Source organism: Rhipicephalus sanguineus, chromosome 2 (assembly GCF_013339695.2).
Source record: "Rhipicephalus sanguineus isolate Rsan-2018 chromosome 2, BIME_Rsan_1.4, whole genome shotgun sequence".
NCBI classification, from domain to species: Eukaryota; Metazoa; Arthropoda; class Arachnida; order Ixodida; family Ixodidae; genus Rhipicephalus; species Rhipicephalus sanguineus.
The window spans coordinates 25,455,699-25,472,929 of NC_051177.1; the positions used below are offsets into that span (position 1 = coordinate 25,455,699).

The 17,231-nt window shown below is 46.2% G+C and overlaps 2 protein-coding genes across 2 annotated transcripts in view; one reads left to right on the forward strand and one right to left on the reverse strand.

Moving 5' to 3' along the window:
* The window catches only part of LOC119382570 (protein toll), a 29,289-nt gene extending 22,859 nt beyond the window's left edge, over positions 1–6,430 (forward strand). The window contains exon 2 of the mRNA XM_037650329.2: positions 2,674–6,430. Within this exon, the coding sequence (XP_037506257.1) occupies positions 2,685–5,939 (3,255 nt within the window). The 5' untranslated portion in view covers positions 2,674–2,684 and the 3' untranslated portion in view covers positions 5,940–6,430. The remainder of the gene's footprint in view (positions 1–2,673) is intronic.
* The window catches only part of LOC119382573 (tudor domain-containing protein 3), a 134,605-nt gene that overhangs the window by 80,486 nt on the left and 36,888 nt on the right, over positions 1–17,231 (reverse strand). The gene's annotated exons all lie outside the window — the stretch shown is intronic.

Sequence of the window (17,231 nt, forward strand, 5' to 3'; positions counted from 1 at the left end):
GGCGATAAAAGATCGCTTGACCAGCGACTCTGAAGCTATCTGATATTGTCGACGAATGCCTTATGAGGCTTGTTTACCATGGAGCTACGCAAAGGTCTATGGCACCGCAACGCCTGATAGGATTCACGCACGCGCAAATGAAACAGGTGAACGCGGACTGACACTGCTGAAAAGGCGAGTATGCAGTTTACAGCGAGCGATTTTCTAATGTAGCAAAGCTCCACTAAGTAAAATGTGAGAGACGGGGCAGACGCCACAATTGCGGAGTGGAAGCAGTAATCAAGTCATATTCATTTGGCCAAATAGTGCATTTAGCATCAATTTCAAGAAGTCCTTAAAAAATATGTTGTGAAATACAATTTTTTTTTCAAATAATACTCAATTGCATTCCTCCATAGTGCTAATATCGATGAGCAAATTTTGCACTGCAGACACTTAGTCCCACTGTGCTTCCCCATCCTACATAGACGATCAATTTTGCAGCATTTGTAATTACGCGCGCCGTCATGCTGGCCGTGAGATATGACGTAGATTACAAGGCCCGATATGCTACTCAAACCTTCAGTAGCGCGTGGGCAGCTCTCGCGCTGTAGTGTAGGTTTGCATAATGCGTTCCACTGTGGCGTTTGATGCAAAGACACCACTTCTGGGCAAAATTCTACGTCATACACCGCGCAACCGCGCCCGCGAACAAGAAAGTCGTCAACTAACAACAAGAAGCCCAGAATCCAAGTGTATAGTACCTGACGTAAAGAACACATTTCGCCAGCTTTATGCAAGAGTGTCTGCTGCTGTTTCTTTTTTGTTGCTGTCGTTGTAAATAACAAAAGCCGCTTGCTCAAGCACACGAGTGCGAAGTAGCCTCGTCACAGGCTTGTCTGTGACCTCCACGAGGAGGACAGACAGCCAACGGGAGTCGGGCAGAGCTTCCTGTTTTCGGCTGTCAATTGCAAAAGCTGACAGTTTCTACTACTTATGCGTAAAAATATAAAATGTAAAACTCTGCGGTTACGGAGTCGACAAGCGAAACTTTCTACGGTCGCTCGTTCGTGCCGCGCATTTTCCCGTCTTTCGGTCGCGTTATAGGGTACACGCTTCTGTCCAAGGCCGCGACGCAGCGTTGCCCCCAAACGTGTGCCGCATTCGTGGCCGCTCCGGAGAGACACGCGAACTCGCATCACATTCGCGCAGCAGCAGAAGCAGCAGCATATCGCGTCGTCGCCGCGATGGAACCGGGCAAACGACGGCGAGGCGTTCCAATACCTCGTAGCCACGCGGCACAAGTGCTACTGGCGAGAGCGAGCGAGCCAGACAAGAACGCATTCGCTTTCCAGGCGGGGTCGCAATCGCCTCTCGTACGCGGAACACGTTGGCAGCACGCCCGCTGCAACAGCCACCATCTCCGCTACGGCAGCAAGCGGGCCGTGGAGATGCCCCGTCTAAGGGCGTAACCGAATCTCGTGCCCATGCGCGACGGGCCATCAGCGACAGTCGTTTGCTGCTAGACGAGCTCTTGCCGACTGTGCGCACGGCCCACATCTTTTCCCCGAGCGCCTCTTTTCGAGCCAGATCTTCGGAGGAAACCGCGGCATACGGTGGACCCAGCCATCTAGCCCTGGGCTTCCAGCGGCGAGGTAATTTTCGCTCGACAGCGCAGTGCTCCCGAACAACGTCCTGCGGAAGTCGGGTGCCTCGGTGCCGCGGGAACAGCAAAGGGAACTAAGGGGGAGGGGGGTAACAGGGCAGTGGCGGACACACGAACGACAGCGGACGACGATCGTGTTGAGGCGAGGGTGCCATTTGGACATCCTGCGCCACCACATCGGACTCGTTCTTCCACTGACCCTCCTTCACAGTCGACGATTAGAGACTACGGAAAACGATGGGAGGAGAGGCCATCGGAGGAGCCTGGTCCACGTAGTACCGGGGGATTTCCCGCTCTAATCTTTCTCGTAGACTGTACGAAAGCAGTGAAATACTACCGCGAAGTGCCGCGTTTCGGATGGCATTATGTGCAATGTTCGTGCGACGGAGTCGTTCGCCGGCGGGTCATTCGATCGGACACACTGCGGAGCTGTGCCACCAGTGACCGAGATAACTCCATGACGGATGCGGCCTTTGAGTAGGAGTGTGGAAGCCACAATGAAAGGTTAGACTTTGAAATGCCACACTTAAGTGCTGGAACAAGCGCAAAACTCGTGTCTCAAGGAACCTGCCATATACTGATGTGCTTTTGCCAAGATGTCATTCTACACAAGGCTTTATTTTCCTACTTTGCAACTTGCAAGCTCTGCCGAATTTTCTAGAAAAAAAAATATTACTGTTGTGTTTCCTTAATATGCTGATAAGAGGACTAACTTGACAAGTAGACAACAGCAAATGGTACAGCAGTGGTGCATAACGTATCTGCAATCAACGACATCGCTGCCGATTCCTCATCTGAGCAAAATCTAGTGCGCTAGTCTTGGCAGTTTTGAAGGACCATCTCCATCTACTGGCATTGCAAGAAATCATGTGGTTTACACCCTCAGAGTTCTACAGACAAAGAAACGCACGAACCAGTGCATTAGCTCACACGATCCTGTCATATGTTGTTGTTGAGCTACATTTGACAAATGTCTCTGCATGGGACCACAACACTAACTTTAATTTTTTGTTATGTCTATGGTGCAGGTGGCCCCAGCATGCGTCATGGCTGGCATCGGAAGGGAGTCGTGCGCGCCTTGCTCCCGGCACTGGCAGCCTGGCTGATGCTGTTCCTACACCTGGCGAACGGTGCACGTGGCCGCCACTGCCACAACGTTCCACATGTGCCAGGCTACATGTGTGATTGTGACTCGCGCTTCGGCCATGACGACCTTGGAGGCTGGCACCTCTCCTGCTATAATGCACAAGCCAACGAGCCGCAGCAGGCGTTTGTCATCGAGTATGCCATCAACGACATCATTCGTGTGCAGTGCGACACCGCGGCCCCGTACCAGACGGCGTTTTTCCAGAACTTCAGCGTGAGTGAGGTAGAGCGTTTCTCCTTTAGCTACTGCACCATGCCTAACGGCTCATTTGCCCAAGTGCTCGAGGGGCTGGACGTGACGTCGTTGCAACTGGTAAGCTGTCAAATAGGTGACACACTGGACGCACGGCTGTTCGAAGGGCTTGACAAGCTCAAGAGGCTCACTGTAACTGGGAGCAAGGATCTGAGGTTCATACCAGAGGACACCTTTGCAAACCTCACGACACTTTTAAACCTTGAGCTCAACAACAATGCACTCGAAAGCCTCCCTGAGAAGGTCTTCTGGCCGCTCAAGAACATCACCAGCATCCAGTTGGGCAGCAATTTGCTGCAGAGTTTGCACTCTAGTCAGTTTAGGGGTCTCGACAAGCTCATCAGCATTTACCTCTACAAGAACAACCTCACCAAGCTTCCTCAAGGAATCTTCACCAACCTCACATCAGTGAAGAATCTCGACCTCCTGCTTAACCGCCTGACCAACATCACTGACAGAGATCTTGCGGACCTAACTGGCATAGAGAATCTCAAGCTGGGTGGGAATCCCTTCACGACGCTTCCAGATACTCTGTTCAAGAACAACAGGCTGCTGGGAGATCTAAATCTCAGTGTCCTCAACAAACTGGGGTCCCCACCTGAGCGGCTTCTCACAGGATTAAGCAGGTTGGAGAATATCACACTACTGGACTGCAACTTTACAAGCATTCCAGAGAAGTTTTTTGCATATGCAGGAAATATGAAGAACATTCGAATGGTCAACAACAGACTTACGTCATTACCAGCAAACCTGTTCAGAGAGAATACAAAACTTCTAAACTTGGACCTGAGCTATAATGACCTCACCGAGCTGCCATTAACAGTGTTTGAAAAGCAGTTCGTTCTGGAGACGCTTATCTTTTATAGAAACAATTTCGTCACACTGAAAGCAGGCCCTTTTGACAACTTGATTAGCCTGAAGGTGCTTAGTTTTGAATACAACTTTATAGAAAGCATTGAGCAGGAAACTTTCCAAAGACTGCAAAAACTGGAGGACCTGAAACTTGGAAGGAACAAGTTAAAGGTACTTGAAGGAAATGCTCCTTTTGGTCTAAACAAGAAGCTCAAACGAGTTGACCTCTCAAGAAATAACCTTATTCAGTTCCCAGACATCAACTGGGACATCTATTTGGCCTTGGAGAAGCTCAACCTTGACTACAACAACATAACGTACTTGAGGGTGCCAAACCTAATCTCAACCAGCACAGAAGTTTCTCTGCGCTTTAACAAAATAAAGGCTGTGCAGGTCACGGAACTAGAAATCCTAAAAAAGTACGAAACCAAAGAAAAGACCTATAATACTGACACAGCATCAGAGCATTACTATCACTTGGATGGAAATCCCTTCGAGTGTAACTGTCAACTGTACGACTTCATCAAGTACTTGTCAGACAATAACCAGAAGGACATTGCATTGTTCAAGAACTCCCCATCTTATACCTGCGAAAGCCCGAAAGTACTCAGAGGAAAAAACCTCTTGGATGTTGACCCTGAACAGCTCACATGTACAATTAAGGAGAACTGCCCAGACGAATGCACCTGCTACTTTCGGCGGATGGACTACACCACACACATGGACTGTAGGCAGGGCAACCTCACAAGGCTTCCATTAGTTTCACCAACAAACACAAATGTTCTGTACTTACAAAACAACCAGATTTCAACCATTGAGGACCTTAGCTCTCAACAGTGGGAAAACTTGACTCGAGTGCATTTAGATGGCAACAATTTAAAAGAATTTGACGCAAGTAGACTTCCACGCAGACTACAGTATCTCTCTCTGACCAACAACAGCTTACGCTCCATGACACCAGAACTTATGGCTATGTTCGCAAACAGTTCTGCAACTCTCAGCCTGTCACTCAGTGGGAACCCATGGATCTGCGACTGTTCTACATTCCCCTTCAAGGTTTGGCTTCGTGGGCATGTCTATATGATAAAAGACTACTTGGACATTGCATGTGGAGAAAAGATAAGCCTCAATGACACCTTGGCACTGTCCTACATCAATGAGATACCAGACTCTGTCTTCTGCCCAACAGACTACAGTGCACAAAAGAAGCAGTTAGCAGCAGTGTCAGTCATCTGCGTTTTGCTCGCTGTGCTGCTTGTGGTGGTGTTGATCCTCTATTACAGAAACCGTCAGACCATCATTGCCTACGTCTACATCCACTTTTACAATGTGTTTGTGTGCGTCTTCAGTGAAGAGGATCTGGATGAGGACAAAACATATGATGCCTTTGTATCATACAGCAGTGCTGATCGTGACATTGCCATGGCACTACTCAACAGCCTGGAAAGCAATGAAGAGAAGTTCAAGCTCTGTATTCATGAGCGGGACTGGCTACCTGGTTACAACATCAGCTGGAACATCGTCAACTCTGTGCAAAACAGTCGCAGAACCATCCTGGTGGTATCCAAGGACTTTCTCGAAAGCCTCTGGTTTCAAGTGGAGTTCCACACAGCCTACTACCAGATGCTAGAAGATCGTGTTGACAGGCTTATCGTGATTGTCCGTGGTGAGCTGCCACCGAAAGAAACGCTCGATAAAGAGCTCAAGTTCTTGCTCACCACGAAGACTTATCTCATCTGGGGTGAACGCTGGTTCTGGGAGAAGCTGAAGTATGCAATGCCACATCGAAAGCAGGTGCCACCAACAAACAAACTGGCCATGAGGAACCGTCCAAACACTGCAATGGTCAAGACTGTTGAGGACCAAATCGCAAACCTTACAGCTGGCCAAAAGCAAGAAAAAGCGAGAGAAAAGGTTGATGAGCCAGAGGAGCCCCCGGTTAGGATAGAAAACAATAACCAGGACCAGACTAGTGTAGTGGCACCACCAAGAAAAACTCTGCGAGGTCTCGGAACCCTTGAACCTAAAGTGCAGCCTGTGTGAAAAGATGCTCATTTTGACATATGCCAAAGTGAGAAAGGACAATGTGTAGAAAAAATGAGATAAGGGACTTATGTGTAGCTTCCAGAGTGTTAACTCCCTCAACAGAAAAGTGAACTATGGACAGGAACTGCAAGATGATGTGGTGCAGTTTGCTGTGGCCTAGACAACCTCACTCACTATTTGTGCATCCAGTGTGTGTATGTGTGCATGTGTGTGTGTGTGCCGAGTGCCACCAAATGCAAGTGCAAACTCATAATGGTGCTGTTACAGTGCATGGTGTTCATCATGGGAAACAACAACACACAGACAGTGCCCCATGTTTTGTTACGGACAGTATTACCAGCACATCACCACGAAGCAAAGAACAGGAAGTGCAATGGTACCTGCAAGCAAACATAGAGCAGTGTACAAAGTCAACTCACTAACCACAAGATGGTTTTAAACAAGTGCTGAATACTCAGACATTCTGTGTCCAAGGTGACTGTATTTGTGTATTTGTAAAAACAATAATATTAACATAAAACCTTTCTGAGTGGCCTTTCTTTTGTTCATACTGTCAATGACAGTCAGGGGCGGCGCCAGTGGGGGGTTTGGGGGGGCTCTAGCCCCCCCAAAATTTCCGCCTGCCCCCCCTTTGCCCCCCCCAAGAGCAAGCATAGTCAAAATACAATGCATATGTTCCCAGCCTCCCTGCCCCCCTGAAGGCACCCACTTGTCGTGGGTGCCCCCTCAGTAAAAAAATCCTGGCGCCGCCCCTGATGACAGTATGTTTGGGATCTTCAATATATCAACCATGAATGTTTGAAAATATTCTCAAAGATGGTGGAATGCCAAGTACATAAGCAATGTACTCTACTGTGCTGTGTTGTTCCTATACTGTTTAAATGAAGCAATCAATGCCCCAAGGTGAACTTATCAACCTCCGAAGTGCCATGCTACTTACACCGTCGATGAAAAATATACAACACTATAAAAGAGAATGTTGGGGTACATACAGAAGACAGTACACGTCAAGCATATCAACTAGGACCGTGCCTGTAATGACACAGAGAAGCATCTGATGCTTAGTCACCTTTTATTTTAGGAAGTAAGGGCAAACAATGAGAGCAAGTGACTGTCATGAGACAATTTATTTGCTGAGAAAAATCAATGTGTAAGAAATAGTAGTAAACCAGCCATTGCTCTTGCACTATTTCTGAAATGTACTTTACTTACATGACCATACCTGCCAAGTTTGGAGAAACGGAATCCGGGAGATCTACTCAAAGGGGGGGGGGGGGTATGAAGTATGCCGACCGCGCGGGGGAGTGGAGTACTGCGATAGCAATTATATGGACACTGTCAGCGGGATTTTGCGGTCGCCGCTGATCTGTACAGAATCCAAACCGATAACATCGCTTATGCATCGTCTGTTTCACGTGCGAGTAAATGCGCGCTAGCGCTAGGGACGAACGCGGTTGAAGCAGAGATGAAACGACCCGGCCGTCACCGTTGCGCGAAGGGCACATGTGATAACATCGCTCCGCGTGCGAGGCCTGTCGTCGCTTGCTTACCAGTTATTTCGTCGGGCAAGGGACCATAAGGGGCGCCGTTGAGATAGGGACGGTCGCGAGCGCTGGCGAACACGCTATCTCGACAGACATCGGTAACGGCTACCCTTTTACGCGTAAGTGCTGCAGGGGCGTAGCCAGGGGGGGGGGGTTCAAACCCCCCCCCGAAATTTTTCAATTTTGCTTGCGTATATATACACGCACACATACAAACGCATGCACGAACATACATGATGTATGGTTGAACCCCCCCCCCCCCCCCCCCGAAAAAATTTCTGGCTACGCCCCTGAAGTGCTGGGCTCCCCACTTAAAGCAGTAGTGACACAAAATTATGAAGGCGAGATAACTTGTGGGATAGATTTTTGTGTACACAAACGCATCATCTACGAAATATTAACGGCTGATATAACCTATAACACATTTAGGATCAATTTTTAAATTGCGTGTAGCACATCTGTACACGAAACGTCCCACCTCACGTCACCGTGACGCACGGGGCAACGCAATGCACTGGACGCGCGAGGCAAAACTGGATTTCCGGGAGATTTTCCTATGACCCGTACAACCGGGAGAAACGTTCAAAATCCGGGAGTCTCCCGGGTAATCCGGGAGACTTGGCAGGTATGCATGACTGTAGCTCAACCTATTTCAGTTGAATTTGAAACTATGAAGTTTGGGGTCGACTTGAAATCTAAGCTAAAACTCAGACTGCCACTGACAGCAAGACAAATGAGCAGTCATGGATGCTACGGCATGATTACAATTTCGTGAAGATGCGGTATGAGTTATAATCACAGGACGAAACAAAAAATGGACAGAAAGAGCGCCAACTGGCAACTGATTTTATTTTCGGAAGCACTCGGCACATGTAGGCACAAGAATATACGTGCAGATGACCAGTAAACTCGCCACACGTGCAGAAATACTGACGAAGATTGAAATCGTGACACAAAATAGGCAAACTACGAGTACTAAGCCAAATCTAAACTGAAATTTGATACTGACCATTGTGAAGTGATTACTGAACATGTGAAAGGCTTCTAGCAACTCTTGAGCCAGCACATCCCAACTCCTTCCGAGCAGCCATGTGTTATCAAACTGTGGCATGCAGCCACACGAAGCACAATGGAAGGGTAGATGTGACCCTTCTCTATTCTTAATGGACGAACTATGTTCGCTTAAATGGTCATTAATGCAGTGTCCTGTTTGGCCAATGTATACGTACTCCGCCACGGCTCAGAGGTATCTCGTAGATTGTGCTCATGGCACAATGCAGAAAGGGCAGCCATAGCACCTCATGAAGGAATGCATGCACAGTGACCCGAAGGTTATTTAGAGGCGGAAAAGACCAGCATCACATCATGCTAGTTAGCAAACTCTTTCAGGTTATGGGAAACCTTGTGCATGTATGGCTATACGTGTGGCCTTTTCATCTCTCTATTGCACGTCTAAAAGTGCTTAAAGGAACACTAAAGTGAAACAATAAATTATAGTTTAGGCTGATAAATTATACCCTGAAAACTCTAGTGCCGTTAATTTCACCACTACAGGTTGATTAATCGATGGGAAAATCAATTTCAAAAGTTTCACTTCCAAATTTCCCGCCGAAATCTCCAATGGTGATGTGACAAATTTCAAAGTGCCTTTGTAATTTGGCCATATTGGCTCCGTGAAATTTCCTGAAACTCAGTATGTTAAGCCTCTGGCTCCATGAGAAGACAATGTACATCATTTTTACCAATTCGGAACTACTTAGGTCTTAGCAGATGCCATCAATACCTATACTAACACGGCGACTGGTGCAGGACTTCAAGGTCACCCCCCGCATCTACTTTCTGCATGTTTTCTCACCTACCAAGTGTCTTCTCGCAGCACGCATGGTGTCTTTGGTATCGTCAAAGAGACTCATGGTGCTGTAGGAAAAGTTCTAGAATACATTAAAGGGGTCATGAAGCACCCCTTAGGCTTGTTGAAAAAACACAACCTGCGGAAAGCTGACACGGCTATGAACTGCTCTGCAAAATATTAGTCGTGCGCGCCGCGTAAAGGCCACAAGCGGAGCGCGAAGTTGCCGTTTCCTCAGGCGCCCTCTTTTCAAACAGACGCCGGTTCTCACTCTCGTCAGTGGGCGGGGCGTCTGCACGTTGACATCGCGGAGACATAGACATAGCATGCTTACTGGCCGATAGCCGGATGAGATGCACTTCTTGCCACGGGGTGCCGCCACTTGCCCGCACCGCACTCCTCAGTCTGCTAACTTTACACGGTAGCCGCACTCGCGCGTGCGAATCACAGCGGGAGAGCGATCGCGTTTCATGACGCGCGCTGACGTAACTTCTTACCCCCGTGCCATCCCTCCCTGTCTAGCTTCCAGTGCGCTCGTCGGAACGAGAAAAGAGAGAAAGCGCTGAGAGCGTGCGCCAAACCCCCGTAACTTCGCTGATTCTTGACGGATTCGAGACATTTTTGCAGCAATCGATTCGGGAGGCAGTAAACTCCGATACAAAGGTCATTAGATCATTACTTGGAAAAGTGGTTCATGACCCCTTTAAATGGAAACATGATCTTTTAGTACTTGAAAGAGCACATGCATGAAAGTCTTTCTGAACAGGGTGCGGTAGCGAGCTAGTTGGTATTCCATAATGGTAAAGCTTCAGCGCAAAATGTGCACAGCAGACAAAGAAACGATCATCATTGAGGTGGCGGCAATAGCTAATGGAAGCTGTGCCAGCAAGCCATCTATCGCACTAACAAAAAAGGAGCTAGCTTACTTAAATTCACCTGCATGTGGTATTCCTGCATAGTTTTGCTGCTTTTGGTTTTAGTTTGTTTTATTGCCCTCGTGCTTTGACAGATATGGTACTAGTGATCACATGTGTCAGCAGGCCCGTAGCCAGGAATTTTTTTCGGGGGGGGGGGCACTTGCTGAAAGCCTTGACTATTTGAGAAAAACGCCTATTTTCATTATTTATTTTCGGTAAAACACTAAGTATAAAAATTTCGGGGGGGAGGGGGGGGGCTGGTTATGGGCCTGTGTGTCAGGTATATATTTGTGTTGCTTTAATAAATGAAAGTTGGAAGTAAACAAAATAAAAGGCAACACTTGTCCTCGTCGTTTCTTTGTCTGCTGTGCACTTTTTCCCTGAAGCTTTAACATTTCTGGACAGCTTGTGGTGCAAGCCTATTCAATCATCGATCTTAAAATAGCAAGAAGGCTCTTAAACTGCTTTGAATTTTGACATATGTCCTTTTCTTACTCGGCCAATTAGAATTGCCAAGCTGGTTTTTCAGAGTATAAGTAGCAAACAAGTGGAATGTCTGAAGATGCTCTAAGAACCTAGCGAATTTAAGCCCAGTGGGCGCACGAAAATGAAAAGATGACTGCAGATCCTGCTCACTCTAGGTGTCGGCTCAGGTGAGACGGCTTTGGCGAGACTAGAAAGCAGGATGGTACACAAAGAACCACAGCAGTGGCTTTCGGCAACAATCACGTCCTGCAACTCACCCGCAATGGTCAATGCCACAACAGCGTAGAAAGAGCAAAGCCTAAAGGGCAATGTACTTAAGTGATCCCTGCCGACAACAGCGTGATCTTTGAAACATTTCACATGACTCCACATACGATACATCGAAGTCGACAGATCAAAGTACTTGAGGCACAGCACAAGAAACGCTGTCAGCTGGAGTCGCATGCTGCATTTTTCGCAAATGAGAACGCTACATGGCAGCCATGGTGCGAGATGCTGCGGGTGATGATAACAATCATTTTTAGCATCCCCTTTAAAATGAGGCAGGGATAAGCAGCCACATAGCCTATGTGCTATAATCAGTTGTTGTTTGTGTTCCAGCATCCTGAATGTCTTTTTTATTAAGGCGAAAGCCTCATATGCCTCATCAGACGAAAAATCTGGCGCGACCACGAAACAGTACGAAACATACCACAAACCAAAAAATACTGTTGGCTGAGGCATGTGAGCTGTGTGTTCACTTCATCTTTGTGGCTTTTGCAATACTAAAAATACATAAAAAGCTGCATTCCTCCGAAGCATGGCAGCTGTGCATTCACTTCGTCTTTGTGGAGTTTGCGTGAAAAAAAAAAAACAAAAAACACCATCTTTAAAAGACCATATATGCTTTCGCCTTAAGTGTCGTCGTCATCTTAAGTGCATAAGGGACCCGCTAATATTTTATTTACATACACTCTAACCTCATTATAACAAAACTGAAGGGAGAGCCAAAATTGCTTAGTTATATCCCTTATGTTGTTATACCATTTCTGCCTTTTATTGCAATATCTGTCAGTAAGGTGCGAAAATTCAAATATGTGAAGAAGAATATAGCACTGTGGCCCGCAGTAATGATATAGAGTCACGTTTACCATGAAACGTTATCAATAAGTAAAAACAAAAGGTCTACGTCGTCGGCATCGTGCAACTTGGCACCTATAACAACAGCCTTCATGATAGCTGTGTTTCATTCTAATGTGATGGTCTTTTGCTTCAGTATTGTGCTAAGCTCATCCACATTGCCGCAAAATTGGCAAAACGATAATATTGTCAGAGGCAAGAGCAAAAAAATGGCCGCTGTGAACGAGCAAAACATGTAGCACCACACAGTACGCCGTCTTTGCCACTGTTCCAGCCCATTACAACACACACGAGGCGTGTGAATGACCCTCACCACACTGGCTTGGCTAGGCCAGCTTGAGCTTCCCAAGGTCACTCTGACGCTGTCGCAATGTCGGAGGCTATGCCTGCTTGCATCAGCATTGAATAGCGTTTGCCAGCGGCCGTAATGAGAGAAATGGATGTGCTAGTCATTTCTCACTGCCACAAGCAAGCAACAGCTCACCACCGCATTTTTCTCTCATATGTCTACTGTTTGGCATTCCACTGTGCGTGCAGTTAGGCCTGACCTCAGAGATTGCTATGACACAATCTTGGAGGCCTTGCTTTCACCATGTCTAGCTCTTGCAATTTCGGAGGCCACGCTCCAACCACACCTAGCAGCAGCGGTCTACGTAGAACATCGCAGCAACAGAAAACAGGAATGCAGTGGCGCAAGCAAATAGTATCTGTGATATACTCGGTGTGAACGTGTAGCGATTTTTCGGCTTTGGAGATGATTTTAGTTGATTATATCCATGGAAAAGTCAAGTTTACTTCCTTAAAACATGCTTTCAAGTGCATCTATCTCTATGGAGTTTTCAAGGAGAATTTCATTTACTTTGTTATGTCGTTTATTTCGTTATAACAGGGTTCAAGTGTATTTCTTCATACATGCCTATATTTTTATAGTGTACTGCTAAGAATGCCTGTAACAACTCTTATCAATTCCTTCCCTGATTTCTTTCCACCAATGCTCTACTAAATGTTTTCACCCTAACCACCTTGTGATGGAAGTGAGGAAGTATTGTTCGTAATTGGAGCAGTCAATCACAAGGAGGGAGTGGGATACAGCGTGATACATCAGCCCTTGGTGGTGTTTCACTGGCCATAATGCACGGAGGGCAACACCATCTAGTGACGCAGGAGGAAAATTGTTTTTAGTCGCAGTTCTTGGTTATCAAAAGTAAGATCACAACCTGCGCAATTAACACTATTCCCATTAGCAATTGTGGCTGAGTGGGTACAGCATCAAGCTGCCAAGCGAAAGTTCTCATGTTCAAATTCTACAACTGAACGCTACTTTTTCAACTGAAGAATCGTTTAGATGATGAGAGAATGACTAACTGGCCAGACCATCACGGCAAACAGCATAATACGTATAAAACGTCAATATTGACAACAACGCTTTAGTAATCTATAAATTAAGCTAAATGTCAGACATGACTTGCGACTCCAGCAAGACATTTTAGTATTAGCTCTATGACGTAGCAGCTCCTCAGTGTAATTCCATCACTAGTACTCAACCACTTAGAATAAAAAGATCATTGCAGTGGATTGCAAGAAAGAATAAAACAATATATATGCATTTGTATTCAATTCTAAGAAAAACTAAAGATTGCCCCTGAAAACAGTGCGAGTGGTTGAAAAGTTTCATTTCTGCCTGGCTCTGGGCAGCACACTCGCTTGCATTTCGGCAGTTTTGTTATTGCGTAGTGCTGCATTGGCTTCACTCACTTGCAAAGCTCACTCTAACTGTAAGAAAAAAATTTACACTTTTGGCTCCATCTTGGCTTAGTTTCTGGCCATGCTTTTGCATTATATATGGGAGACTGTGGCACCAGCTGTCAAGCAGTCAAAGGGGGTTATGGCATATGAAATGTCACAACTCCTCGATCGGGGGCAGATTTGGATTGTGCAAGTGGTATGCGGGCCTCCGAAACAATCTTTTCTTAAACTAAGCATTTTTTTGGCACAAAGAAAGTGCTGCAAGGTCTCTGCTTTGGTATTTTAGCACTCCATATCAACTTAACTTGCCGTGAGTGTTCCTTTAACCAAATATCACATGAAGGTAATGATGCCAATGAGTCCTCTATGTCCGCAAGCACAATGATGAACAGATACTTATATTTTCAGGACTATGAGCATTTTTTAGAACATAGGTTCTCAAAATGGGTTTCGCGTGACCCAGTGGTTCCATGAAGGTCACTTTAAGGTTCCGCAAGTAGTCGGATCGAATGCGACTCGCTCTCGTTTTACCCCCATTAGCACTTACTTATTGCAAGAAATTTCACATTTAACAAAGTCATCGCACGTCTCATCTGCACATCGGGTGCCTGTGGGTAGCGAGAGACCCAAGCGGTAGTGGCACTATACTCATCATTCAGTGCACACCAGGAAAGTTGTGGACCCGTGGTGACAAAGAGTGCGGAGTGCTGGTAATTCATTCTCATTAGCAGTTCGTAAGATGTGCTTGGGGATCAATTCGGTAATTCTGGAAGCCGAGATATGCAAGATATTGGCTGTTCAAGCAACATCAACGGGCACATGGGGTGCTTCGTGGCTCATGGCACGCTGACATTCACGTGGCTTAGTTTTTATGCACGTTGATTTGCTACTTCACCATGTCGGTTTTGTAAGAAAAACGCACAATGAGCACATTGATACATGCAAGAGGCATCGCTTCATACCAGCTCTGTACTACACGAGCATTTAGGCTTAACTTTACAACCGGTGTATCAATGGCTGTTTCACAGTGCAACTGACATACTTTCTTTTTTTGTTATACAAAAAATAAAATAGGTTCATGTACATCCGGAGCTTCGTTTGCGTGAACACAATGCTTACGGCATGCGGTGCCTGAAACATGCACTGTATGGTCAGTGGGCGCATTACGCGACTTGCGGAGTGGCACGGGCAAGGGAGGGTGGAATTCCCAGCCTCTATGTTGTGAGTTCCAAATCAACAGCTATGGCCTTCGAGATTACAGATAACAGGCCAATGCGACGGCGTTAATACTGTGGTTGCACGCATCGAGAAGCGTCATAACTAGAGACCGGATTTTAGGCAAATGCCTATTTTGCTCTCTATGCTCCTATAGTGCCATTTTGATATATGAGCATGAATTAGAGGCTAAGAAGGGCCTTTACAGTGTTTTTATAGTGCCTATAAGTGCCTATTTTCGGCGTTCGTGCCTATATACCTATAAGTGCCTATAAATGCCTATTTTCAAAACTGGCGCCTATATGAACACTCTTTAGCCCCAAGTTTCCCTTCCGGGTGCAGATTGAGCTCGTTATTCATCTTACCGCGCAACATTCCCTGTTCAGAACTCTATGGAGTACAGCCTAGAGTCCTCTATAGTTGAGCCAACTCCTGGAAACAACCGCTTGGAGCAGTGAATTGGGACGCGCGGACAAGCATACGCCACCGCGCTGATGTGGCGCGAGCGGTGGGCGAATGCGCAATTGCGGACAGCCATCAGGGGAGAGTGAAGAGCAAAAGAAGAAAGAAAAATGTGATGTGCACGCAGCTTTCGTTTAGTTTATCGTTTACTTTTTAACCCTTTCCCTACCGAAGACGAGCTGAGCTCGTCCACGCTGAAAGAAGCGTTTGCGGGCAGCGAAATTAAGCTACCCTGACTCATTTTGCGGAGTTTTCTTTGGCTTGAACAGCTGGTGCAGCAAAAAAATTTTAAAATGTGCTCAAAGCATGCATTCTGGTCGAGAAAGTAGTGGATTCTGGTAACTGGAGTCCGCCTCTTTCATTTTCCTGTGCTGCCCTCTGCTGTTTTGGTAGGGGCTTGGTAGGGACCGGGGCAACCGGTATTGCCAGAGGCAAAGACTCCGAGATGAAGAGATGTTTCGCAACATTTTCGCTACGGGACCGCGCATGCGCCGGGGCGTCACGAAAAAGGCGGATTAGAAAATGGCGTCCTCCTCTGGGTCACTCGTGCCGGCAGCAGCTTTTTTCACACACAAAAAAAAGAAAACGCTTGTGCGCCGAGGTTTTGTGGAATTTATAATTTCAGTTCTCCTGCTAGTGAAGCAGCGACTGCACAGAGCAGCATATTGTTTCTAAATCATCGGATTCAAACGAAGACCGCGTCCCAACGTTTCGGCAGTAGATGCCGATAGGTGTAAACGAATCTCCACAGTCATGTCCAAAACTTTTTTTTCACGGGCTCCCTTGCACCTCGCTTATTTTTTTTTTAATTTCAGACATTTCCTGCTCCGAAGACTGGAGAGGTTAGAGCACTTTCCGTGATGCAGTGCAGTGAAGCCAATCCTCTGCACTAGGCTTGTGCGAATAGTAAATTTTAGGTCCGAAGCGAATTCGAAGCGAATAGTGCTTTGGTCGAATAATTTCGAAGCGAATTCGAATAGCGTATATCACATATTATAATAAAAAATGAGCATATTTGCCAACTAACCTGCACAGCATTTTTAAAGTTGAAACAAGGCACATGCACATGACATTCTTTTTGGTTCAAAGAGAAGTGGAAGCAACTCTGAGTAGTAGCAGGACTTGACTTTCGGTAGAATGCAAGTTGGGTGATTCCACGTAAGATCGAACAATCGATGGCTGGTCGACATCTCAAATTTATTTCAAAATTTTATATATTATTGCCTGATGAGTGGAAAGAAGAGATCCGCAATTTGTTTTGCCGCCAAAAATTTTTTCGAAGCACAGGAAATCAATAATGACGAAGAGGTGGAGTGGAGCGCTCATCCGCTCTGCTGTTTTGGCCAACTTTCGTTATGAATTGCACAAAATATATTAAAGTTAGGTAGCTGAAATTTTTTTAACTAAATATATGCATGTTTTTGCTTCTGCTCAGGTATTTTTAGTTTTGATGTGTAGTGTTGATGTTTTTATAAAAAACCTCAAAATTGGCCCAGGAAACGTTATTTTCTTTACTTTGAAGGTCTTTATCTCGAGAAATCCTTGTAGCAGACCAACAAAAATTGCGCATTGCGTTCTTCGCATGCTTATCTACCACACTGCCGAATCTTATATTTATATAACTTTTCAGTAAAGAGATATGATCTGGCTAAGTTAAAGAAAACACCGGACAATTGAAACTTCTGACGACAATTAAAAAAAAACCCCATTTTTTATATTTCTTAAACTTTGTTCACTTATTCTCCTCCACATCAGCTTTCATAATCATTGAAAACATGTTGCATAATGTCGTTGCACTAATAGTTACGACGTTAATTTTGAAATTATTTCGTCACTGCAGCGGCCACGAGCGCGGGGCTCCCGAGCAGGCGCGCGTTGTAAGAGACGGCGCAGTGAGAGCTCGTTTTCGCGTCCTCAGACCGATTGAGTTCGAAACAGCAACACCTCTGGG